At 42.6% G+C, this 23,083-nt stretch overlaps 1 protein-coding gene across 1 annotated transcript in view; it reads left to right on the top strand.

Annotated features, from left to right (window-relative positions):
- ABCA4 (ATP binding cassette subfamily A member 4) overlaps nt 1-23,083 on the top strand; it is a 124,355-nt gene that overhangs the window by 31,533 nt on the left and 69,739 nt on the right. The window contains exons 6-10 of the mRNA XM_025052022.1: nt 4,059-4,148; nt 6,459-6,699; nt 7,714-7,853; nt 8,392-8,508; nt 9,166-9,363. Coding sequence (XP_024907790.1) covers nt 4,059-4,148; nt 6,459-6,699; nt 7,714-7,853; nt 8,392-8,508; nt 9,166-9,363 — 786 coding nt within the window. The remainder of the gene's footprint in view (nt 1-4,058; nt 4,149-6,458; nt 6,700-7,713; nt 7,854-8,391; nt 8,509-9,165; nt 9,364-23,083) is intronic.

The raw sequence follows: 23,083 nt of genomic DNA, 5'->3' as shown, positions 1-23,083 counted from the left end.
GAGCAGAAGACATTTTTTTAAAAGACCTTTCTCAAATGCCCCACCCTATGACTTCTCCTGATATCTTATTGGTCAAAATTATATCATGTGAACACTCCATATAGGGAGGCTGGGAAATGTAGTTTTTTTTTTAGCCAGCTATTATCACCTTTAGCAAAGTTGGGTAGACAAACAGCAAGCTCTGCCGCAGTGAGAGTCAAGTCACAACAGAAGCGTAAGGGAAAGGGTCAAGAGCCTGTGTGCAGAGATTGTTTTCAAACAGAAGAGACGCTGTAGCTTCTGAGGGTGGGTGTGATATAGCTCAGTTTGTGGGCGAGGGATGGGAATGTGAGGTTGACTGTGACCACCGATGTCAATTTTCTTGATGATGACAAAGATCTGTTCATTTTTGTATCTTTCATGTCCAGCACATAAATTCAGTGCTGGTCGATGTTTATGGAATGTTTTTGATTTATCAGGACGCTTTTAAACAACAGGATGATGAAAATGTAGATTTGGGGTGTGCTTGTCTCATATTCTTGGAGGGAACCCTCAGTCTTTAGAGAAAGCAAAAACCTCACTTAGGACGGGGTGTTCTACAAGCCCTGCCATATAAGCTAGTGTGATTGGACTAAAAACTGTGGCCAAAATGCTGAGGTCTGTGGAACTGTCAACCAGAGAAGATGTAAAAATAAAGTTTAAAGGTTGGTGCTTCTGGAGAGACACATAATTAATTGTTAGTCGTGATTACCCTTGGAGAGAAGATGCAGATTACAGGGAGACTTTACTTTGTATGTACTTCGTGTAAGTAAGGAGTTATTATTTTTATCTCTTAAAAAGTCTGTTATATGATTCAGAACTACCTAGACAATAATTGTGAATTTTCAGGAAGTTATTAATTTATCACTCCTTTATTGCATCCACTTCTAACAGGACTTCAATATAGGGGAATTTGACTTCAAGATGAAAAGACCAAAATTTATTTGCTCTTTTATTAAAAGGTAACTTAAAAGTAGACTTATCTTGCAGAGCCTTTCTAACTGGACATAGATGAGTCATAGCCTCTAAGGCAAACTTCATTCCATTGCCCAGTGTTATGATTCATAAACGTTTCCTGAGTGACTATAAAAAATACAATGGATAAAAAGTTTGAGTTATACAAAGATAAAAAGACCCCCTGCCTGTGATGGTTCGTTTTGTGTCAACCTAACTGGATAATGGAGTGCCCAGATATTTAGTCAAATGTTAACCTGGGTGTTTCTGTGAGGGTGCTTTTGGCTGAAATTAACATATAAATGAATAGACTGAGCAAAACAGATTGCCCTCCCTAATGTGAGAGAGCCTGATTCAATTACTTGAAGGCCTGAACAGAAAAAAAGGACTGACCCTCCCCCAAGTAAGAGAAAATTCTTCCTGCCTGATGGCCTTCAAACTGGAATAGTGGCTTTTTTTCTGCCTTCAGACTCAAACTGAAACATTAGCTATTCCTGGGTCTCCCGCCTGCCTCCTCACCCTGCAGATCTTGAGATTTGGCAGCCTCCGTAATTGCATAAGCCAATTCGCCAATTCTTTATGATAACTCTCTCTCTCTCTCTCTCTCTCTCTCTCTCTCTCTCTGTATACACACACACACACACACACACACATATAATATATGGACATATATTATATACAGTAGGTCCTTAACATCGTCTATAGGTTCTGCGACTTTAAGCAAAACAACATATAACAAAACCAATTTTATCATAGGCTCAATGATATGAACAAGAGTTAAATTCCTATTACATCTTTTCAATATTATGACAAAACAATGTTGAACAAAATGTTATTGCTGTATATAATATGTAAATATACATAAACCATATATAATATATAAAAAATATACATCTTATTGGAGTTGTTTCTTTGGAAAACCCAAATATACTGCCCTAAATAAACATATCATTTCATGAAGTATCATGTATGTAGTTGATATGCTTGTTGCTATAAGTCATTCATTTATTCATCAAATTATATATATACATATATGTACGTATATATGTGTGTGTGTATATATATATATGTGTGTATACGTGTGTGTATATATATGTGTGTATATGTGTGTGTGTGTGTGTGTGTGTGTATACATAGATATATAGATTAGAAACTGCAAATATATATATCTCAGACATGGTTCCTGTCTACATGGAACATAGCATCTAATAAGAGAAACAGATGATGAGTAAACAATAGCATCATTACCAGTGGTGAAGATTACAAAGAAGGAAAGAAACAGCGTGCCCTAAAAGAATAGACCAGGACAAGGGTGAGCCAAGGAGCATAGAGAAGAGAGTATTGTCTAAATCCACCATGGGGACAACTGGCTTTCACATAAATAGTTATGTTAGGAATGAGACTTGAAGGATGAGAAATTTGTCAGGCAAAGAACGGCAGGGGGCCTGCCTCCTCACCCTGCAGATCTTGAGATTTGGCGGCCTCCGTAATTGCATAAGCCAATTTGCCAATTCTTTATAATAACTCACTCTCTCTCTCTCTCTCTCTCTCTCTCTCTCTCTCTCTCTCTCTCTCTGTATATATATGCAAGAAGAATGGTGTGCAGAGGTAGGAGGCATGAGAAGGAGACTGACATATTGGGGAATGTAGAAAGAAGCCCAGGCTATTAGAGGAAAAGCAAGAGAGAAGGCTAGAGAGGCTTGCTTCCTCCTTTCCTACCTACTCTTCTCAGCCCCACCCTCCTATGGGAAAAAAAAGAAATCAGGAATTAAAGTGCTTTGCCCAGAATACACTGAAGATATCTTCAAGGAGTTTGAAATAAGTTGTGGTAAGACCAATGCCCAGGCCAAGTGTTAAGGTTAAAGAGAGAAGATACATCTCAGTGGTATAGTTTCATCGGTGGCTTTGCTGGTTCTTCCTCTGGAAAATTCTTCTCCCATCTACGGTGTAGCTCTCATGCATAACAAAGATGATCATCTTACAGTTAGAAAACACGCCTGAAATGCTACATTTATTCTTCAGTTTCAGGGTCAGAGAGAATGCGAGGACCCCTGCACCTACATTATGAAAAGGAGGAGCAGGATGCATATCTAGAAACGGGAGGCAAGGCTGGTTAAATCCTAACTCTACCTGCTTCTCTGCTTTGCCACAGCTGGCTCCATCCACCCAGCATTCAGGAGAACTGCACTGGCAAACAAAAACTGAGGTTGTGGTTTGCGGTCCACAATTACTTGAATGAGAGTTACATGCTGCGCTTGTTAAAATGCATTTTCCCCTCCAGGTTTACTCAAAATGCACACTTGAGTTTGAAAACCAATGTTTAGTCCTGAAAGACACAGGATCAGTGATTCGATCAGTTTTGAAACTATGAAAAATGAAGTCATTCATTCAAGACTTGAACTTGGTTTCTGGAAAACAAGGTGTCCACAATAGGCCCTGGATCTTAGAGCCAGCAAGTGGACTTCCACCTTCCCCACCACTGTGGAAAATGCATAAACAGTTCTGTGTTGTCCCACGGGCCAGGAGTCCCCAGAAAACTACTGCCTACTGGACAATCTGCAAGGGAATTTCTCTCTAAAGCAGCCAGCAGCAGCTTTAAAAGAAAGATGATGTAACTGGTTGAATCTCTTACAAAAGAAAGTAGTGTTGAGCAGAGGAAGGAACACAACCTGCATGAAAGGATACAAAGAGAGCAAAGATGTGAACAATGATGAGGAAGCCTGAGAATATATACAAAGCCAGAGGTGAACAGATGGGCACCACCGCAGGCAGCCTTCCTTTACACTCTGTTTTCCTTCCTCCAGGAGTCTTGTTTGGTGTCACTAAACCAGTAATCAGAATCACTGTGGCGTATTTAATGTCACCATGAAACTATTTGTGACTGACTAGCTCAGCAGGGTGACTCGGAATAAGAGCCTTTGATTTTCTCAATCAGATAAAAGAAGTTTGTTTCTGAAAGCAATCTTGCAGAAAAGGTCCTGTTATCGGGAAGAAGGGAGATGTTTTTCAAGCATACAGGAGATCAGATATGTGTGTGTGTAACTGCATCTATATTTTTTTAAAATATTTTTGCCTATCAATTACAGCTTCCTACACTCCTAGACAGCAGTTCCCAAGGTATCAATCTGCGATCCTGGGGAAAAATATTATCTGATCTGTCACCAAGAATTCAAGAGGTAAGCGGCCTGATGATAGTTAATTATAATTTCATTTTATCTTTCTACTATTTTACCAAATTTATTATGTTAAACAATTTAATTGTACCTCAAACCTGTTCATGGAGAAAGACATTTAATCTTTCTATCAATTTCAAAGCACCTGTTGATTTCCTAAAATATCTGTGTTCCTGAGTCAGAGGCACAAAGTAGGGAACCAACCTTCTGATTTCACGTGTAGAAAGAAATGCCACCTTGTCTAGTGTGGCACGGATTGTCACCAGACTGAGGACTGAATCTAAGTCTTTCTAGTACAGATGGGATATATTATTATATTTTGCTCTTAAAATTCATGAAAATCTATAACACAATAGTAGTAGCACAATTTATTGAGTGTTTACAGCACTAAGTATCATACATATACAGATTCATTTCATCACAAAAAAATAACGGTTCTTTTGTGTTGTTTTGTGAAAGATGTTCATGTTTTAATTAACATCCAGTTGCACAAGACTTTGCCTATATAGAAATTGATTTTCCACTCAATAGATGAGAGGTGTTGGGAACATAATGATGAATAGACAGATATGGTCACTGCCCTTGTGAAACATACAGTCCAGTGAGGTAAAGAGATATAAACAATTACCTTCAAGTGTGATGAGTATTATAAAGGAAGGCAAAAGGTGAAAATAATTTTCCCAAACATTTTCCCCCTTCAGTATTGTCAGCTGACTTGGGCTTAGCCAGCCTGGAAAACTGCATGGTTGGGATTTGCTTTCATAAAACTAAGCTCAACCTAAGCAGAGTGTGAGCAGGAAAAGTTAGGGCAGAATGCTATGCAGGGAAGGTTAGAGAAGCACCCATTGTACTGATGGCCACCTGCTGCAGTGGGAGTCTCTGTTTACCATTCTTCATAAGCATTTAAAAAATTCATGTCAGTATAATAGGTTTGATGTTTGATTTCCAAAGCATAATTCTGTGTGGGAGTTCCAGAAGGTTTCTTGCCTGCCTAGATAGTAAGTCTGAGCACTTATGAGCCAGGTTGAAGCAGATGGCCTAGTTTATATTAACTGATACTAGACCATTTGACCCTGGAACAGCCCCTTCATCTCTGAGTGCTTTGATTTAATGAGCAACATAATAATAATCCCTTACAAGACTGTCATAAGACTTACTGTAGTTGAAGCAATTTGAGAGTTCGACTTTACTACTGAAGCCTAGACTGTGATTATAGGCATGACTCACTCTGTAGATTCTACACAGCGCTCGATAGTTTCAGAGAGCAAGTGTTGGCATGCGGACAAAGAGAGGGGATGACAGGTAAACATCACTTATTGCAGTAAAGGAACTCTTTTAGTCTCACCTGACTGAATCCTAATGGTTTTTTAAATTCTAAAGTGCCTTCAAAAATGAGTAATACAGTATGTTGGGGGAATAAAAGCAGCATTGTTTTTATTTATATTTTCTCCTAAAGCAAAGCCAGATGGCATTATGGGAGGTGAGACCCTGGCAACTCTGGCAGCCCTCAACTTTAGTTCTCACCATTACAGATCTACCTTCAAAGGATGAGGCCAGTGAGTACCATGAGTGCCCATATGCAGAAGAGATCACCAGCCTCTTCTTAGTTGGGTGTGGAATTTTAAAAGTGTTTTTCCAAAACAACAAAGTGTTTTTCCAAGTATGGAGACTTCATCTGTTCTATATTTGCTTGGATCTTAAAACACACACACACACACACACACACACACACACACACACACACACACACAAAGAGAGAAACCACAAACCACAACACATTAAAGGAAAATGGAAGAGTTTATATATGGTAAAATTAAGCTAATAAGAAGATAATTTTCCAAATATAAGAAACTAAATTCTAAACTATTTGGCCAACGAAATTTGCTGTGACCTTACCTTTCTAGGACAGAGGCATTCCTATATCATTTTATTTTTCAATTTTTTCCAGTGTCCTCATCTTGGTGGAATAACAGAACTCAAGAACAGAGAAATATTCACTACATTTTCCCAAAGCCATATTCCCAAAGAATTTAAGTAAAAGGGACTAGAAGAGAGAAGTGATATTAAAATGCTTTGGGGTTTACTCTTTTACATTCTTTAAGGCTCGTCCTAGTTTCCTCTTTGGCCCTGAGTGGATGGCAGTGGGTTTTATTTCACAGCTGACTTAAAGATTGCTGAGAATATGGATGTATTCTTTTAAATGTGGAAGTCGAACACATATGTGGACATCTTCCCATACTTTGGAGCTTTGGCTTCACAGTGGATTACGACTCTGACTGCCTAAAGTAACCCAAAGCCTTTGCCTTGCCCTAGTTCATCCATCGACCGAGTGTTCAAGACTTGCTGTGGGTGACCAGGCCCCTCATGCAGACTGGCGGTCCAGACACCTTCACACAGCTGGCGGGCATCCTGTCTGACCTCTTATGCGGCTACCCAGAAGGAGGAGGCTCTCGGGTGTTCTCCTTCAACTGGTATGAAGACAATAACTATAAGGCCTTCCTGGGGATTGACTCCATGAGGAAAGATCCTGTCTATTCTTATGACAAAAGAACAAGTAAGTTTCCTGAGTCCTGTATATAAATCGGGCTCTGATGTCAGTTAAGCTGATGGTTTAACACTTTCAGGTGAAACCAGTTCCGGGGTTGACACTCCTTTGGTCCTGTTGAGGGGCCTTGGGCAGAGTCTTCTCCTCTCAGAGGATCTATTCCCCCTCATAGAAAGGGAATGGTTGCATAAAGAGTTCTGGATGTGAGCCATGGAACGAACCGAGACATACTTGGAAAGGGAACATAGAGGACATTTCCCACTGATCTGATTGAACTGGGGTTACGTTATAGAGGAAGAAAAGGAAGATAAATGAGGAGGCAGCCTGGAGTTGCAAGCCAAGCTTAGGTCAGAAGGGCCCTGGCAAGTAAACATGGCTGTGGGATGTTTTTACAAACACAATGCACTGAAAGTCTGTGTGTAGTACTGAATTACATTCCAAGTGCAAGTCTCTGGCAAGTTTTCTTTCCCACCTTTCACTATTTTTTGTGGGGGAGGGGGCTCCTGTGGGGTAGAGGAGAGTGGGGTGGGGAAGAAATACAGCTGGGTGGCCCTCTAGTTAAACATTAAAGAGGCAGCAAGGCACGTACCAAAAGTCGTTGGGCCCGGAGATAGCCACATACAACCGAAGTTAAGCAGCTAATTGAAGGGAAATCATTGAAACTAAAGCTGAGATTCCAAGGAGAGGCCTCATATGGTCTCTCGGTCCCTTTCATCTCAGAACGCCCTCTGTTCCTCGCTATAATCACAAGCAGGCTTCTCAGCCTCCCTCTTCTAAGGCGGAATAAACCACAGGGCAAGCCCCATCCTTTGTTTCTCTGATGAGGCCCTTATTGAGATGAACTGTGGCATTTTGTTACTAATGATGAGCTTGTTATTGGTGGAGTGTGGCCTATTAATTTAGGTGATTTGTCAAATCCTCCAGCACAGAGTTGAATAAGAGATGTGATTTGAACACACTAATGACCATGTTTAGTTCGAGCAACAGGAGTTTCGATAAAATCTGTCCCTTCTTTTCTGGCAGCGACCTTTTGTAATGCATTGATCCAGAGCCTGGAGTCCAACCCTCTAACCAAAATAGCATGGAGGGCAGCAAAGCCTCTGTTAATGGGAAAAATCCTCTTTACTCCGGATTCCCCAGCAGCACGCAGTATACTGAAAAATGTAAGGTCTGAGCTGGTCTTGCCCCTTCTACCTTGGGCCACCCAGGAGAGGGGTGGGGGAGGAAGGGAGAAAGGGAGAGAGGGAGAGAGAGAGCGAGAGAGCTAGCTGCCTGGGTCCTCTCCTTTCCACAGTGCCTACAATGAGGTTCTTTCCCAGCCCCTGAATTATATCCCTAATGGCAGGGTGCACATTCTCTGAATCTTACCTACCTGAAATAGACAAATAGGGAGAAAGGAAGGAATAGCATTTGCTCATAGAGAGTCCAAATCTAGCTTTAATGGGGTTCTGAGACAATAGCATCGTCGATATTACATGTACCTCTGAGATACTATGTAATCAGATTCTGTCAACTGAGGAGGCTGGGAAATAGCAGATTGTTCTGGAAAATATCAGTAGACTAAGAAAACTAAGATGTGTCCTTGAAAAGCCTTTCTACACACTAAGAGTTTGTGACATGAGTAGGAAAGACACAATGAAAGGTTCTCTGACACTTTTGTTCTCTCCGTTCTTTTCTCTGTCTATCACTGTCTGGTTTTAGGCCAACTCAACTTTTGAAGAGCTGGAGCGTGTTAGGAAGTTGGTCAAAGCCTGGGAAGAAGTGGGGCCCCAGATCTGGTACTTCTTTGACAAGAGCACACAGATGACCACGATCCGAGTACGGATGGTGGGGAGAGGGGAGGAGGAGGGCCGAGGACGTTCCTTTTCCCAGCAAAGGGTTAATCGCTACTGGAGTTAGATCAAAATATAATAAGCAAGGCCCAAAGGCACTAGTTCTAGAAGCTGTCGCCAAGTGGAGTCACTGACTTTGGGTGGGAAATACATTTCTTGAATTCTGGGGGTACTGTAAAAACTGCCACAAGACCGGTGGCTTACTAAAGTTTCTTGCTTTTATTGATTCACTTGAAGAACTCCGATTCAAAGGGGCATTTCCCTAAGGGCCCAGCTCTGTAACCGCAAAGATGCTTGAGTGTGTCTCTCTGCACTCATTTCCAGCTGTGCAAAGCCAGTAGACAAGAGTCCTAAAGATGAGATAAGTAAAAGAGAACAAAAAGATCAATAAGAAAAAGCTTTCTGTATACCATTTTTCCTGCCCCTACCCCCAACATACATGTCTTCCCTTCGTATAGAGACCTGTATATTTAGGGGAAATGGGATGTAAATAGGTATGTCTTATGATAGAAGAAAAAGCACTGGCTTTGTAGGAAGCCTTAGAGTCTCTATCCTTAGTCGTTAAAAATTGCGGTGGCCCAAGAACGGGGCCAAAGATTCTGTGGAATACCTAAATGCTGCGACTGTGTTGCTTCTTCCCAAGGACACCCTGGCAAACCCAATAGTAAAAGGCTTTTTGAATAAGCAGTTTGGTGAAGAAGGTATTACTGCCGAAGCTGCGCTGAACTTCCTGTATAAGGGTCCTCGAGAGAGCCAAGCTGACGACATGGCCAACTTCGACTGGAGAGACATATTTAACTTCACTGATCATGCCCTAGGCCTGGCTAATCGATTCCTAGAGGTAAGGGGCAGCAAGCCACTTGAGGGCCACACCTTTGAAGACAGCTCTGTGAGTGGGGCCAGAGATTTCTTAGCAAGTCAAGTGGTCTTGGGTTTCAGCTCTTATTTTCTGTGATGAAGAAACAAGAATTTCCACAGCTCCCACAACAGAGATGGATCCTGTCCTCTGACAGTTTATCCACACCTAAAGCCGTTCCCTCTGTACATTTGCTGCCTCCTAACAGCTCCCTGACTCCTCCTTCCTTGCAGACCTGAAGAGTCTGTGTCTGCCCTCAACCCTTTCCTGTCTACCATTGCTTCAGTAGCCATCATTAGCCAGTTTCCACCAAACCTCGAGTCTGAGGTCCCACTGCCTACTACTAGACTTTCCCACTCTCAGATTTTACAGGCACATTAGACTCAATAGACCCCAGAACAACTTGTGTTCTCCCTTCCCATAAAACTTATCTTCCTCTGGCATTTCCTATCCTGATTACTGTCCTCAGCATTTTTCCAAATTCTCAAGCTAGAGATTTCAGGGTCACCCTTAATTGTCTTTCTTCTTCCCCTTCCACACAACAGCTATAATTTATACTTTGTGCCAAGCACTGGGCTAAGTGACTTTATATATATAAATTAATTTTAGATTGTAATGAAAAATTTCTAAAAAGCATTTATTTGGGCAATAGGAGAAGCAGCCCGGGAAACACAGATCCGGTAGCTATCTTAATTGTGCTCCACAGAGGAAGAGGGGAGGCTTCCTTTTATAGAGAAAGTTCCTGCCTGCATTCCCAAATAGATCCTTTTTATGTAAATGAGGTATCCAAATTTGTACTGATTGGCCCAAATCTCTCAGTCCTGATTGTTTGGCATGATGTGTCCTGCTTGGCTGTTATGGAGCAGTTCTGATTGGATGGGGCAGGTCTTAGTCCATTGGCTGAAAGAAGAAACCAGGAACTCTTTGTAATAGTTGAGTGCTGGGCATAGCTGAGGGTTCAGTCCAAGGTTCTTCCTGGCGTGCTCTGTAGAGCACGTAAGAAGCCCCTGTCAGCAAATAGTCACTTGGCGCAGCAGATCAATTCCTTTTCAGGGTTTACATCAAACAGATCTTTCTTCTCGGGTTCCCACATACATTAGCTGATTTAATCCTCACGACAGCTCTTTGAAGTGTGCACTATTATTATTCCCATTTTACAGATGCAGAAGCTGAGGTTTAAAGAAATTAAATAAGATCCAATCCCAGAGCGTTAGACAGGATCAAGATCTGGGTGTGCCTGAATTCAGAGCCTGCCTTCTGACTCCGCTACTGCCTCTGTTCTGTCCAGTCACTGAGGATAATTCTGTACCCTATTCAAAGCCCAAGGTTTTTCCTACACCACCAAGCAATTCTCCAACACCAGCTAGGTATCCCACAATTCAACTCAGTCAGAACTGAGAATTGCTTGTATCACATCCCACAGGTTAAGGACTCAGTCCCATAACACCAATCGCTAATCCAGGTTGTCCAACTGGCTACAGATCAGTGTTTCCATGACCCCCTTAATGGGTTTGATTAATTTGTTAAAGCAGCTAAAGGGACTCAGATAAACAATTTAATTACTACATTACCAGTTTACTATGAAAGGGTATAACTCAGGAACAGCCAAATGGAAGAGATACATACATACGACAAGATATAGAGAAAGAGTGCAGTTTCCATAGAGAAAGAGTGCAGTTTCCAAGCCCTTTCTGAAGCCACCGTCCCCACATATCCATGTGTTCACCAACCCGAAAGCTCCCAGAACCACATAATTTTGGGATTTATAGAGGTTCATTACAGAGGCATGATTGATTAAATAACTGGGCTTTGGTGATTGAACTGAATCTCCAAACCTCTCCCCTCCCAGGAGAGTGGTGTAGGGGAGGGGAGGGGGAGACTGAAATTTCCAACCCTCTAATCACCTGGTTCTCCTGGCAACCAGCCCCCATTTTAGGGGACTTTCCAAAAGTCACAATTAACATAACAAAGACACCTTCCTGGTGCTCATCACACAGGAAGTTCTAAGGATTTTATGAGCTTTGCGCCAGAAACAGGGATGAAAGCCAAATATTATTTCTTATTATAAAGCACAGTATCACACTGAGTTTTGTCTGCTCTATCTCCCAAATATCTCTCAGCTCTACCTCTTGCTTTCCAGGCTCTCTGAGGCCCAGAGGCCTTGTCTTTTGTCCTCCAGCCTCTTCTAACTGCTTTCTCTTAGATTCCAGGGTCCAGTCCTTGTTGGCTCAGGCATTTCTCCACACTGACACCAAAGCTACATTCCAAACACGCATCTGCCGGCATCACTTTCACACTTATAATCTTAGTGACTCAGTCTGCAAGGAATACAAGTTCTTCCAAACCTACCCAGCCCACCTTCCCAGCCACTGCTCACTCACACATCTGGGCTCTACTCTGTCCCTTTCACCACTCTCAGGCATACCTTGACCTCTCTTGATTCCACCCTTAGCAAATGCTGTTAGAGCATTTTTGCTTAAACAAAAAAGAGAATTTATTGGTTGACATAACTCAGAAGTTCAGAGGATCTAGGAACTGAATACTACCATGAGACCCTCCATCTCAACCTTGACGCTTGCCTCCACCCTCTTCCATCTCGGCCAGGCCCTCTTCATTTGGTGATGTGTCGGCAACTCACAGCCCTCTGTGGTTATCTTTGTACCAACAATTCCTCAGGAAGTGGGAGTGGCTTTCCCAGTGCATAAGCATGACTCCTAGACAGTTCTCTGATTGACCTGTCTGTCTATTCTACCTGTCCCAAAGTCACTCAGGGGATTGGGTCCTGTAGATGGCAGTCTGGGTCATCTACCCACCACAAGGAAAGGAAAACAGAGTTAGTGTCACCTGAATTTCAAGGACTAAGCAGGATTACTGTGAGGTAAGGGAGGATGTTTCCCGCAAAGAAGAAACATAAGGCAGAAAAGCCTGAAATGACTTTTCCTTCCCCATCTGTTGAGCTTCTATTCATTCATTCTTTAAGAATCAGCTCTCAATATCACTTGTGCTTCCATATAGGTTTAACTATTCACTCTTCTGTGCTTCCCTGGCCCTCTCTTCACACCTCTCTTAGATTCAAACTATCTGTTAACCGTGTCCACCTCTGGCCAAACGGCAAGATTGGAGTTACTTGGGGTCAGAGAGCAGCACATTCTAGTTATTTTCAAATTCTTGACCTCAGACTCCCAGAGAACCTCTCCATCCAAGGGCTTATCACACCTGCCAATGGGCCAGGTCAGGGCCAGGTCTGGGCCTCATGTCATCTGGAATCTTTAGAAGGTAGAAGGTGCTCTGGGCAATAGGATAGTAGATTAAGGTGAGGGCCCCCAAGAGCAAGCCCTCTCCCTCAGACTCCCGGTTTCTGAGGATAGCTAGTGAGAAAAGGCCCGGTTCCATCCGTCACCATAGTGCCCTTAAGAACTCCCTGCTGCCCCTGGTACCACCAGAACTTCCCCAGAGTGTGGGGCCTTCCCCCTAGAACCTATGAAGAGGCGGCACAGGCTCCCTAGGTGTCTTTTCAGGAGGGGCCAGGTGTGGCAGCTGCAGCACCAAAGGTCAAGTCGCTACAAAGTGATCCCCAACTGATCTGAAGGCAAGAACGACTTTGGGTGCTTTATACAGAACAGATTTTTAGACACCAAACCAGACTGACTGACTCGGAATTTCCAGGGACAAAGCCTAATAATCTGTATATTTGCATACCTGTTAGGGGGCCTTCGAATCCCCTCGTATAATTACTCAGTTGACGTTGCCCTCCTCTCACAGTACCTTTACTGGCTAAATCCCTATCCCTGGCCACGCTCGTCACCATTCACCGCTGTGGTCATAACACAGGCAGAGCTCTTGAAGGTGGCATGGAGAGGAGAAGGGATCTATTTTATTCTTACAGAATGGAGTTCAGTGGTTCTCACAATGTTTTTGTGAGATACTATCAGTAATAAAGAACATTTCTGGTCTTTTGTTTGACTTGACATTTGCATGGTGACATAAAGGTCTTGTTTTCTTGAAGGATTATTTTTCTGTGTAGCTTGTGCTCAGTGTAGCACCGGGCACCCAACAGATACTTAATATATATTAACTGCTTAAATGGTTAAGAATTCAGTCTCTGGAGCCAGACTTCCTGGGTTCAAATCCCTGTTAGTTGTGCCTCGCTTTTCCCATCTGTAAAATGGGGTATAGTTTTTACTAAATAGGCTTATTATGAGAACTGAGTTAATTCATGCCAACCCCTTGGAACAGTTCCTGGCATACAGTAAGCACTTAATAAATATAAACTTTAAAACAAAATACAAACAAAATATACTGCTTAGGAAGAGGAAAATGGCATTAGTGAAGTCAGGTCCAGCCACTGAGCCACTCCTGATCCTCCTCTAGGGATTACAAAGCTGATTATTACATCCAGCCTCAACTACCACCACTTCCCAAGGGCTTTGCAATCTCATTAGCAGAGTGAAGTGCTCCTGGGCAAAGGCCAGGTGAACTCAGGTCAATGGCTTCCCCCAGGGGTTCCTAAGAGGGGTTTTGACTGTGGCAAAATCTCAGCAGGTGATTATGATGAGGTTTCTGATCTTCCTGCTCTTGGGGGAAGGGACGAGGAAAGTGGGGGAAGGGACAAGGAAAGTGCGAGAAAGGAGATGAACTGAAAGGAGAAGGTAGGAAATGTGCAGTGAGGAAAAAGCTAATCATTGCAATTGGTCCTGGATTTTTCTGCTGCTGTTTTTGTGTTTTGGAAAGTCTGGAGGAGCCGTAGGGATCCCCCAGCTCCCACTCTGAGGACTGCTCAGGAGCAAATACAGTGTGAAAACTCCTCCTTGATGGCTATAATGGTCTCTCCAGGACGGGGCAGCAAGTATGTTCCTTCAGGGACAGTTTACAGCTTGACTGAGGCTCCCCTTTTTAGTAATACGACTTGTACTATAGAGCGGTGACAACTTGCTGGGCTAGCCTCTGTGCTTACTTCCTTGCCTATTCCAAAGTAGCAAAAAAAAAATTCTTTAAGGAAAATTAAGCAAAAAATAATCTTAAAGTGAACATTATGTCATTCTAGGTCGATGTGTGCTCAGTTGTGATATTGAACAGTAACAGGAGCTCCGAGAATTAAGATCAAAGACCTTTAAGCCTTTCATCATTACAGGAAAAGGAGTGATTCAATAGATTTTCTTTTCAACTAGTAGAAGGTCTAGATCCCTTGCTTCTCTGCTTGGGGTGAGGCCTTTCCTTATTAGAATTCTCATTGAGCGGTATGGAGCCTGTCCCATTCCCCAGGAGCCGCCTTGCTGGGTCACTTGTATGCGATGTTAGGCTGCTGCTCGTGGAAATTTCTCACCCACCCAGTGGGGACAAATGGGCCTGGGTCTCTGCTTCTTATGAGCTGAGTCACCCTAAAAAAGTCACTTTACCTTCTAAGGCTCAATTCTCTCACCGGTAAAATCCAGTTAGTAACACAACAGACCTTATAGGGTTGTTGCTGACAAAATGAGAGAAGTGTGCAGAGCACCCAGCACACGCATGCCATCTATCAGTTAGGCAAGAGTGTGAATTCTCTGTCTTCAAGTTCCTCATCTGTTGGGTGGAGTGGTGATACCCTCCCATCCAGGTGGCTGTGAAGATGAAATGGGATGAGGCTGGGCACGTAGTAGACGTTTGATGCACGGCAGCCCTTATGATGAACCACAGGGATGTCTGCGTCTGAACCACAGACCAAGTAAGGAATGTGCCTTTTTCTCAAATTCCAAACTTTGTGTAAACATTTACCAGGGACTGTGAAGCTACTCTTTATATTAACCTCAGTGAATTGGCTTAGAATCAGGAATGTCAGACCATTCCTGCAGGCCCAGTGAATTGGCTTTTGGCACCATTCTGCCACTTCTGTAGATGATGGTCTAGTAGCTCTGGAACTTTGCTTGTCCTTGGAGCACCTCCTCAGTAAGGGGCTTCTACAACCTCGTTCGTCCCATAACCATTCCCTATCAATCCCCTGATGCCCAGCTCTTAGGAAGGGCAAAATAAAGAAATGAATGAAAGGCAGACCTCCTGTTCAGAAGGTGCGCAGTGGACCAGGGAAAGGGGTGACAGTGATGTTTCGAGAGCCTCACATCTCTAGCATGTGGAGAGATTCATTTCTACAGGCCTCCTGACCATCCTCTTCTCCACATCTAAGGAGACTGAGGGCAAGTGAGTCTTCATGTAGGTAAATATCTTAAACTAGTGTGTGTATACTTTTATAGTCATAATTTACATGTCTTATTCGCATATATTTTTCTTCTGGAGAAAAGCACAATTAGAAAAATTAATAATTAATTCTTCTGATTATCTTTTAATTAAAACAGATATACATACCCCTCCCCTTCGATTTCTTTGTTTAGGGAAAGTTTAGAGCTGACACTCATAAAACACTCTTTAGAGTTCACATGTATTTTAATTTCATAATATATTTGAATTTCAGGTCTTGAATTTCACATCAGGAAGCTGAATTCTGCCAAACTTTAATACGAAAATACCTCTGATCAAGGCATGAAATTGTACTTTAGCCAGGCACGATTACCTTTCCCTAAGTCCTGAAAGAACATTATTAACTGTTTTTTCCTGTGCTGTCGACACAGTCAGTATATGTGCATAACTCTGTATTATCTACATGGTGATTATCTTGTTGATGAATTATCAGTAGTAGGATTTTTTGGACTACTTTTCCTCTGTACCTTGCATGCTCCTGGCCACATGCCACTACCACCCAGCCAGAGTGTACTCAGGGAGCATATTTTTCAGGCTAGCCTAAGAAAAATAGGATTAGGAAGATAACGCTACTGATCATGTAATGTACTTCAGAGTCAAATGTATAGATATTTGCAGAATATCTGTCTTATTGCTTTCTTCTATTGATTCATTGACTCCAAATGTGTATTGGGAGGCTAAGGACAAGTTGGAGGTGAGGTAGGAAAGGTACACCATGAGAGCAATATTATTACAAGAGCCATGAACTGGATCATAAACAACTCATGGGCAATGATCTTATTTAATACCCCATCAGTTTTTCAGACACTGGGCTGAGAAAGGAGAACACAGGTAGCGGGTGAGCTGGGGTCATGGGTGGAAGGAAGGGACTTGTACTTGAGCCTGCTATGAGCCAGCCACTACGTTGGGCACTTTTGCAGGTCACCTCATGCAACTCTCCTAACTACCTGCCCAGTAGACATGATTATTATCATTTTATAGAATTAAAAACTGATATGCCTAACATATCACAGCAGATGAGCATGGGTTTCAGAATTCTAATTCAGACCTGCCTGGCTCCAATGAGGATGTTCTTTCTTTTATAATGTGAGGGGTATATTAGTAGGGGTTCAGTAAGAATTGTTTGGATAAATTATATAATGAGTTAGGAGAAGCACCAATTATTTTATAATATTGGGAATAACAGACATTATTCTGATTGGGTCTTTTCTGCTTGAAATAACTTTGTAGGAGAAAACCAAAATGATTTGACCTCATTCAGTCTTTCATATTTGCATGTACTGACTACTTACGTCTGAATAAATGCAATTAATCCCTGACCCCTAGAAACTCACAGCCTATGGGGAGAGATAAGCACACAATGAAATAGCACGATGGTAGTGGTATCTCGAAGGATGGCTAGAACAATAATTCAGTCTGATGAAATAGAAACAGGTTGCACAAAATGTCAGATCCTCTAAGGATTGTCAATACTTTCTCCAAATGATCTCTGAAATTCCTCCTTCCTCTCTCTCTGGCCTGTACCATTTCTCCTGGTTGGCCTCCAGTCTCTCACGGTTTCCAGTGAGAGACTTCTCAGTGCCTCCAGTGAGATCTTTCTAAAACCCCAGTCCCTTCATGGCCTTCCCACCCAGCTCCGCAGTGGTCCCTCATTGCTACAATGATGAAGTCCATCCCAGTCTAGTTTCACGACTCTTCTACGTTATATGGGATGGCATGCAGCTCTGGGCCTCTCACCTGACTAGCTGACCGCTTGCCTCCTTTGCTCCCCTTCAGGACTCAACTCCTATGTTTCAGGCTTTCTGTGCCCTATATTCCCTCCATCATAGCCCTCGATAATTATTTGTTCAAATGCCTCCCCACCACCATAGACCATAACCCCTTAAGAGTCCAAACTGTATTATTTTTCTTTTGATTTCCCAATTTACCTTAGTGGAGCAGTGGCATAAAGTAGCCATCCATAAATGCCAAATTAAAACTGAAAATATATTTATGCTGGGCCTTAAAGTTTGAATTTGCTTGTTAAGCAAGGCAGAAAGACAATTTCAGGCAGAAGGAAGAGCATTAGCAAAGTGCAAAGTGAATCTGCAAGATAAGTTCAAGTGAAGCAGATAGCCTGGGTAGGGGTGTGGCTGTACGTCAAGGGAGTGGGTGGGCGCGGGGAGGAGCAGCAGTGATCAGAGATGGGACCTGTGAGTAGCTTCATCCTGTAGGTGATAGGACATCATTTCTAACCCTTACTTATGGGCTCTGTGATTTGGGCCAACGTTGCTGTTCCACTACCTGAAAAATGAAGGTGAAACTAAAGCTGCCGTTCCAGCGGGGTTCACTGGGGTGGGAGAACCAGGTGTTTGCGTCCAGAATATGCTCTGATAGGTCAGCGCCCAGCTCTGCTGACTCTTACCTATTTTGAGAATAGTAACATCGACTTCCCAGAATGATTAATGATTAAACATGAAAGCTCTGAGAGCTGAAATCTGCAGTTTTCAGCCAGGTTATTCTATCTTCTCTTGTACCCAAATAGACAGCAAGCATTACCTGGTGGTTTGCCTTAGTGTGAGGCTGTGCTCCAGTTTGGTCTTTTTAATTGTTTCATTATCGTATTTATTTATTTTAGAAACAGACATTTTTTAACAGCTGTGCATTTCCTGTCCCTTTGTTTCCCAGTCGTGGTGCATTTCCTCACTCTTTGTGATTGAACGTTTCAGATGTCCGTTCCTGGGGCCCAGTGTGTTAGACAAAATTTATTGCACTGCCGTGGGCCTCTATCTCACCATCACAACCAACTCAAACAGCTCAAAGCTATTTTATCCGGTGGCATTTTCCATGTGGTGGGAAATGAATCTTGAGTGTTATAGTCTAGATGTGCCAGGAAATTCATTCTGGGATGTTTGCCCACACCCGCTGGCATTTTTCAAAAGGAGCCCCAGTGTCTGCATTGACACCAGCAGGACCACTTCAGACCCCCATTGGCATCCGGCAGCCACTTTGTGCTTAGCCTGCGTTTGGAAGTTAAAGATATAAGAGGCAGGATTATAGAGCCAACATCTCTAAGGGTGGGTGCAGGGCCTCCCTCATCCCTGAAGACTCACCCCTACGTGTCCTGGGCGTATTGGTCAAAATATGTCAGCACAAGGTGCCAATCCCCTTTGATTATCAAGTTCAAACAAAAAGAAAGATTTTCTTTCTTCCTTTGCTTTCACTGGACAACATTTCCCACTTCATAGATAATTTATCTATTACTTAATGTGTTTGAATTAGAGTCAAAGAGGTCACAGTTGAAGAAGAAAGCCTGCTGCTACTGTGGCTTCTCCTCCCAAGGTGCTGTTTGATTTAGCTGTGTAAACAAATAACTGCATTCTCCAGAGGTCCTGAACACAGCTGCCTGCCCTGGAGAGAGCTCCAACCTCTTCTGCCAGGGTGAATTCTGCTTCCTGGTGAGTATCAGCAAAACAACTGACAAAGAATCGTAGGACTTGTGTGGACTTCAAATGCTGGTGGCCCTGCCACCGAGTTTTGCTACAGCAGTTGGAAACTGAAGGGGACAAGGAAACTCCTTTACTTGATGGACTACTCCTGGCTATCATAGGGAATCATAGGGTACTCTTCGAGATGCTAAACTCTAATTGCAAAATTTGCCCTAAATCTGCCTCCGAGTCCATAAGCTAATCAGACCAGACCAAATATGTGTGTCAGAATCAGTGACCTTGACTAAGGGTTTAATCATTCATCTTTGCCTCCCAAATACACTCATGTACACACATGAATAGACATGCTGATTAGCCAAGATTTTAACTGCGGGGGCCAGAGCAAGTACCAATAGGGAATGAGGCCACTTGCTGTGAGGCAGGTGACCTTCACAGGAGAAGATAAGGGCAAATCATGAGGTATACCTCAGAGGACAACCCAGGGACTTCTGACTCATATCCAAAGCAGCTTCCACGGATGCTTGGCCTTGACCTCAGGAAGATTTGATGAGGATGATGTTCTGGATTAGCTTCATTAGACCTTCTGAATAGAAGTGTCTGACTTTCACCTAATGTCCAGTGAGAAGCTAGTGAACACCAGTGGGTTAGGAATCACCCTCTGCCCTCCCCCATTGCTCAAGTGGGGTGTGAGGCTTTGGTTTCTGTCCATAGCATTGTTGTGACCAATGACCTGAGGTGCTGCAGGTCAGATCAAGATGGGTTGTGTTCTCAGACATATTATTTAAAGAAAATAACTGCCTCCAGTTGTCATGAATGAAAGGTAACCTGACAGGGGCTTAAAAGCCACAAGACTCTGTTGACTTACAAGATATTTTACAAAAACAGTAATAAAAATTGTATTTATTGAGACAGTTTAACTACATGGTTAAAACACAGCTCCATCCAGAGGAAGTTCACTGTGGCTCATTGTGCCTCCTAAATGAGCTTGGAGTGATAATTGTAACTGACTTACTAAGGAGGTTGTGAGGATTCAAATGATTAATATAAGTAAAGCCCTTTGACCAGTTCGGGGCACATAGTAAGCCTTCAATAACCATCAGCTTTTATCCTTACCAGGAGACACTGGCTGGCCCTTCACAAATGCTGTCATGAGATCCTTAGAACATACTTTTGAGGTAGGGCATATCTCAGTTCTACAGAGAAGGAAACAGAGGCCACACAGGTAGGAAACAACAGCATGCCGATGGCCTTTGGGGCTGTTTGTCTCTTAAACACTACACTATACCTCTTTCCAAGATGGGGAAGATAACCCAACTTTGAAACCAGGTCAGATGTTTCAGGGTAGAAATGAGAGCAAACCTTTTAAGTTTTGTTTTTCCAGAGAGTATCAGGGTATATCAATCTAGAGGGATGCAGCAGGAAACATGACTGTGAATCAGCTGCCTGATAAAACAGCCAGGATGGAGCCTACGTCACCACGGGACTCAACAATGTCACTGAAAACATCAGCTGCACATTCCCGTATAGATTTCCCTTTAAGACATGAAAGGGGAGTTCAAAGAGAATGGGCTAGCCATCTCAGAAAGTCACATTATGAAAATGTATTTGTTTTTATTAGCTTTTTCGCGTCAATGAGAGTCATTAGCATCTTAACAAAAATTCACTTTTCACTAATTTCTCCTAGTTTATCATCTGAATCTGAAGTGCACAGGATTACATTCAAAGCACACAGTATTAAAGCAGCTTTCAGGACTTCTAAATTTAAATCTAGTCAATTCAGTAAACACTCACTGAGTCCCTTTCATGAGAAAATACTATGAACAAGATGTGTCCTCTGACCTCAAGGAATTTACTGTACCTAGAGCTGCGCTGACCCACACAGTAACCAGCCGCCATATGCAGCTTTTTAAATTTAAATTAATTGAAATGGAAAATTCAGTGCCTCAGATTCACTAGCCACATTTCAAGTGCTCAATGGCCAGATGTGGTTACTGGCTACCGTATCAGATAGGGCAGATATAGAACACTTCCACATTCCAGAAAGTTCTACTAGACAGTGCTGCTTTAGGGAGAGATCTTCTTCAGGAATTATGTTGCCCCGGCTTTGTTGTGAGGGTGTGGCTTCCTGATAGAGCAACTTGTCACCAACAGTACCACCCTCAGGCTTGACATTTGAAGACATAAATTCAGATTCTGCTTCTAACCTATATTAACCTTTGCCCTTGATCCTCCGATGCCAGTTTCTTCACAGATAAAGCAAAGACATCAGACCATAAGATTTTGACAACTCTTTCTGTCCAAATGCTCTGTGATGCTGTGAGTGAATTGGTAGAACATTGTGTGTGTGTGTGTGTGTGTGTGTGTGTGACAACATGCCACAACTAAAAGAAACCACAAAGAAAATTTTCATTGCCCCAGATAATTTTGGTTTTCATATCAGAAATTTAATTTCAGACTCCTTCAAATTTTCAATTCTAAAATTCTATATATACAAGACTAAACTTGCTAAACTGACTTTAAAAATGAGATTATTTTATTACTCATCTTTGTAGAATGTCCCGTTCTCCCTAAAAAAACTTAAATGTGTGTGCGTATGTGTTTAAATATATTCTAACAGTACCTTTTTTATGCTTTCTTGCCCAAGCAGCAAATTGCCAAGTCTCTGTCTCCATAACAGTGTTGTTAAGCGCTCACAAACACTGGGAGCTTGGTCTTGGACTATGGCGCAAGTCTACATATTAGATTCCTCACCAAAAACAAACAAACAAACAAAATGTAGAAAACCCTACATTATTTCTGTCTAGAAAAAAATGGACATTTATTGAGGACCTTCAGTACTTAAGTCCTTCATCTCACAGACTGGTCAGTGACAGATTGGACGATGCCTGTTTGCAAAAGAATAACTGACTAAAGAAAATTTACCATTTTCTTTAACTCTCTGATGTGTGACTACACTTATTGGTATTTCTTAAAGAAATACCAATTCTATTTCCTTTTAAAATAACTATCTTCTTAGTATGATGTCTCTTAGGCCTTGACCTTCTAGAGTTTCTCTTGTACCTGTATTCTTCCTTCCCATATCAGCTTGAAAACTAACAACTTCTTTTATGCTCTTTCTTTTTATCTAGAAGACTGAGAACAGGACTGGGAACCCATTCCCTGGGTATAGAGCCTGAGGCAGGACATTTAGTTCCTGAGGCCCAAGGAGGGTGGTTTTGCAATACCTTGTTTAAATTCAGTTCCTGAGTAAAAAGAGGTCTGGTTCACCCTCTGATGCCCCAAAAGTGCTTCAGCAGTGAGGGGTTTTTAGTGAATGGGGTGGGTTTGCCTGCTTCTCAGCAGCTCAGTAGGAGCCTGGGTCTCTAGTCGGGTCCTTATGATCAGTGCACTGTTCTCACTTCTTCATTTCTCCTGGTAATTGTTGTGGGTCCAGTGGAACTGGAGTTCGACACCTACTCTACCACTTTGGAGAAGTTACTCAGCTTCTTTGAGCCTAAGTGTCCGGGACTGCAAAGTGAGGATAAATAAAACTGTGCTCTCCTACTTTACGAGACAGTCGTGAGCACATGGCAGGCCTGCCGACCCGGCTCCACCTGTGGCTCCTGATGTGGGGAAGAAGTCTGGGCCTAATAAAGTTGGGAAGTGGGGAGGGAATCCAGGGTCTACCACTTTCTAGCTACCTGACTTCTCATAGGTGTACTCGTGTTCAGTTTCCTTTTCAGTAAAATGGGGATTCCAGGTAACTCAGGCTCCGCGAGAGTGAATTTGTTCCTTTAAGACTGCATTATGTCACCAGCCTTCTAACCAATCTTCCTGCTTCCCCCTTCCCCTTACAAGTGATCTTTTGGAAAGACGATCTGATCGCACTATGTCATACCCCTGCTTATAACTCTACAGTGGCTTTTTAGGGCTTTTTAGGGTTTGTCCAGAACACTCTTGATTTGAGCATGGAGAACCCCATGTCCCAGGAAACCTGTTAGTTGGTCTCACTACAAAATCCAGCAGAGCAACTGTTTTGGTCCCCACCCACCTTCCTAGTGCTCATATCT

The sequence above is a fragment of the Pteropus alecto genome, unplaced genomic scaffold (assembly GCF_000325575.1).
Source record: "Pteropus alecto unplaced genomic scaffold, ASM32557v1 scaffold25, whole genome shotgun sequence".
NCBI lineage: Eukaryota > Metazoa > Chordata > Mammalia > Chiroptera > Pteropodidae > Pteropus > Pteropus alecto.
This window is presented reverse-complemented; position numbering and strand designations above follow the sequence as displayed.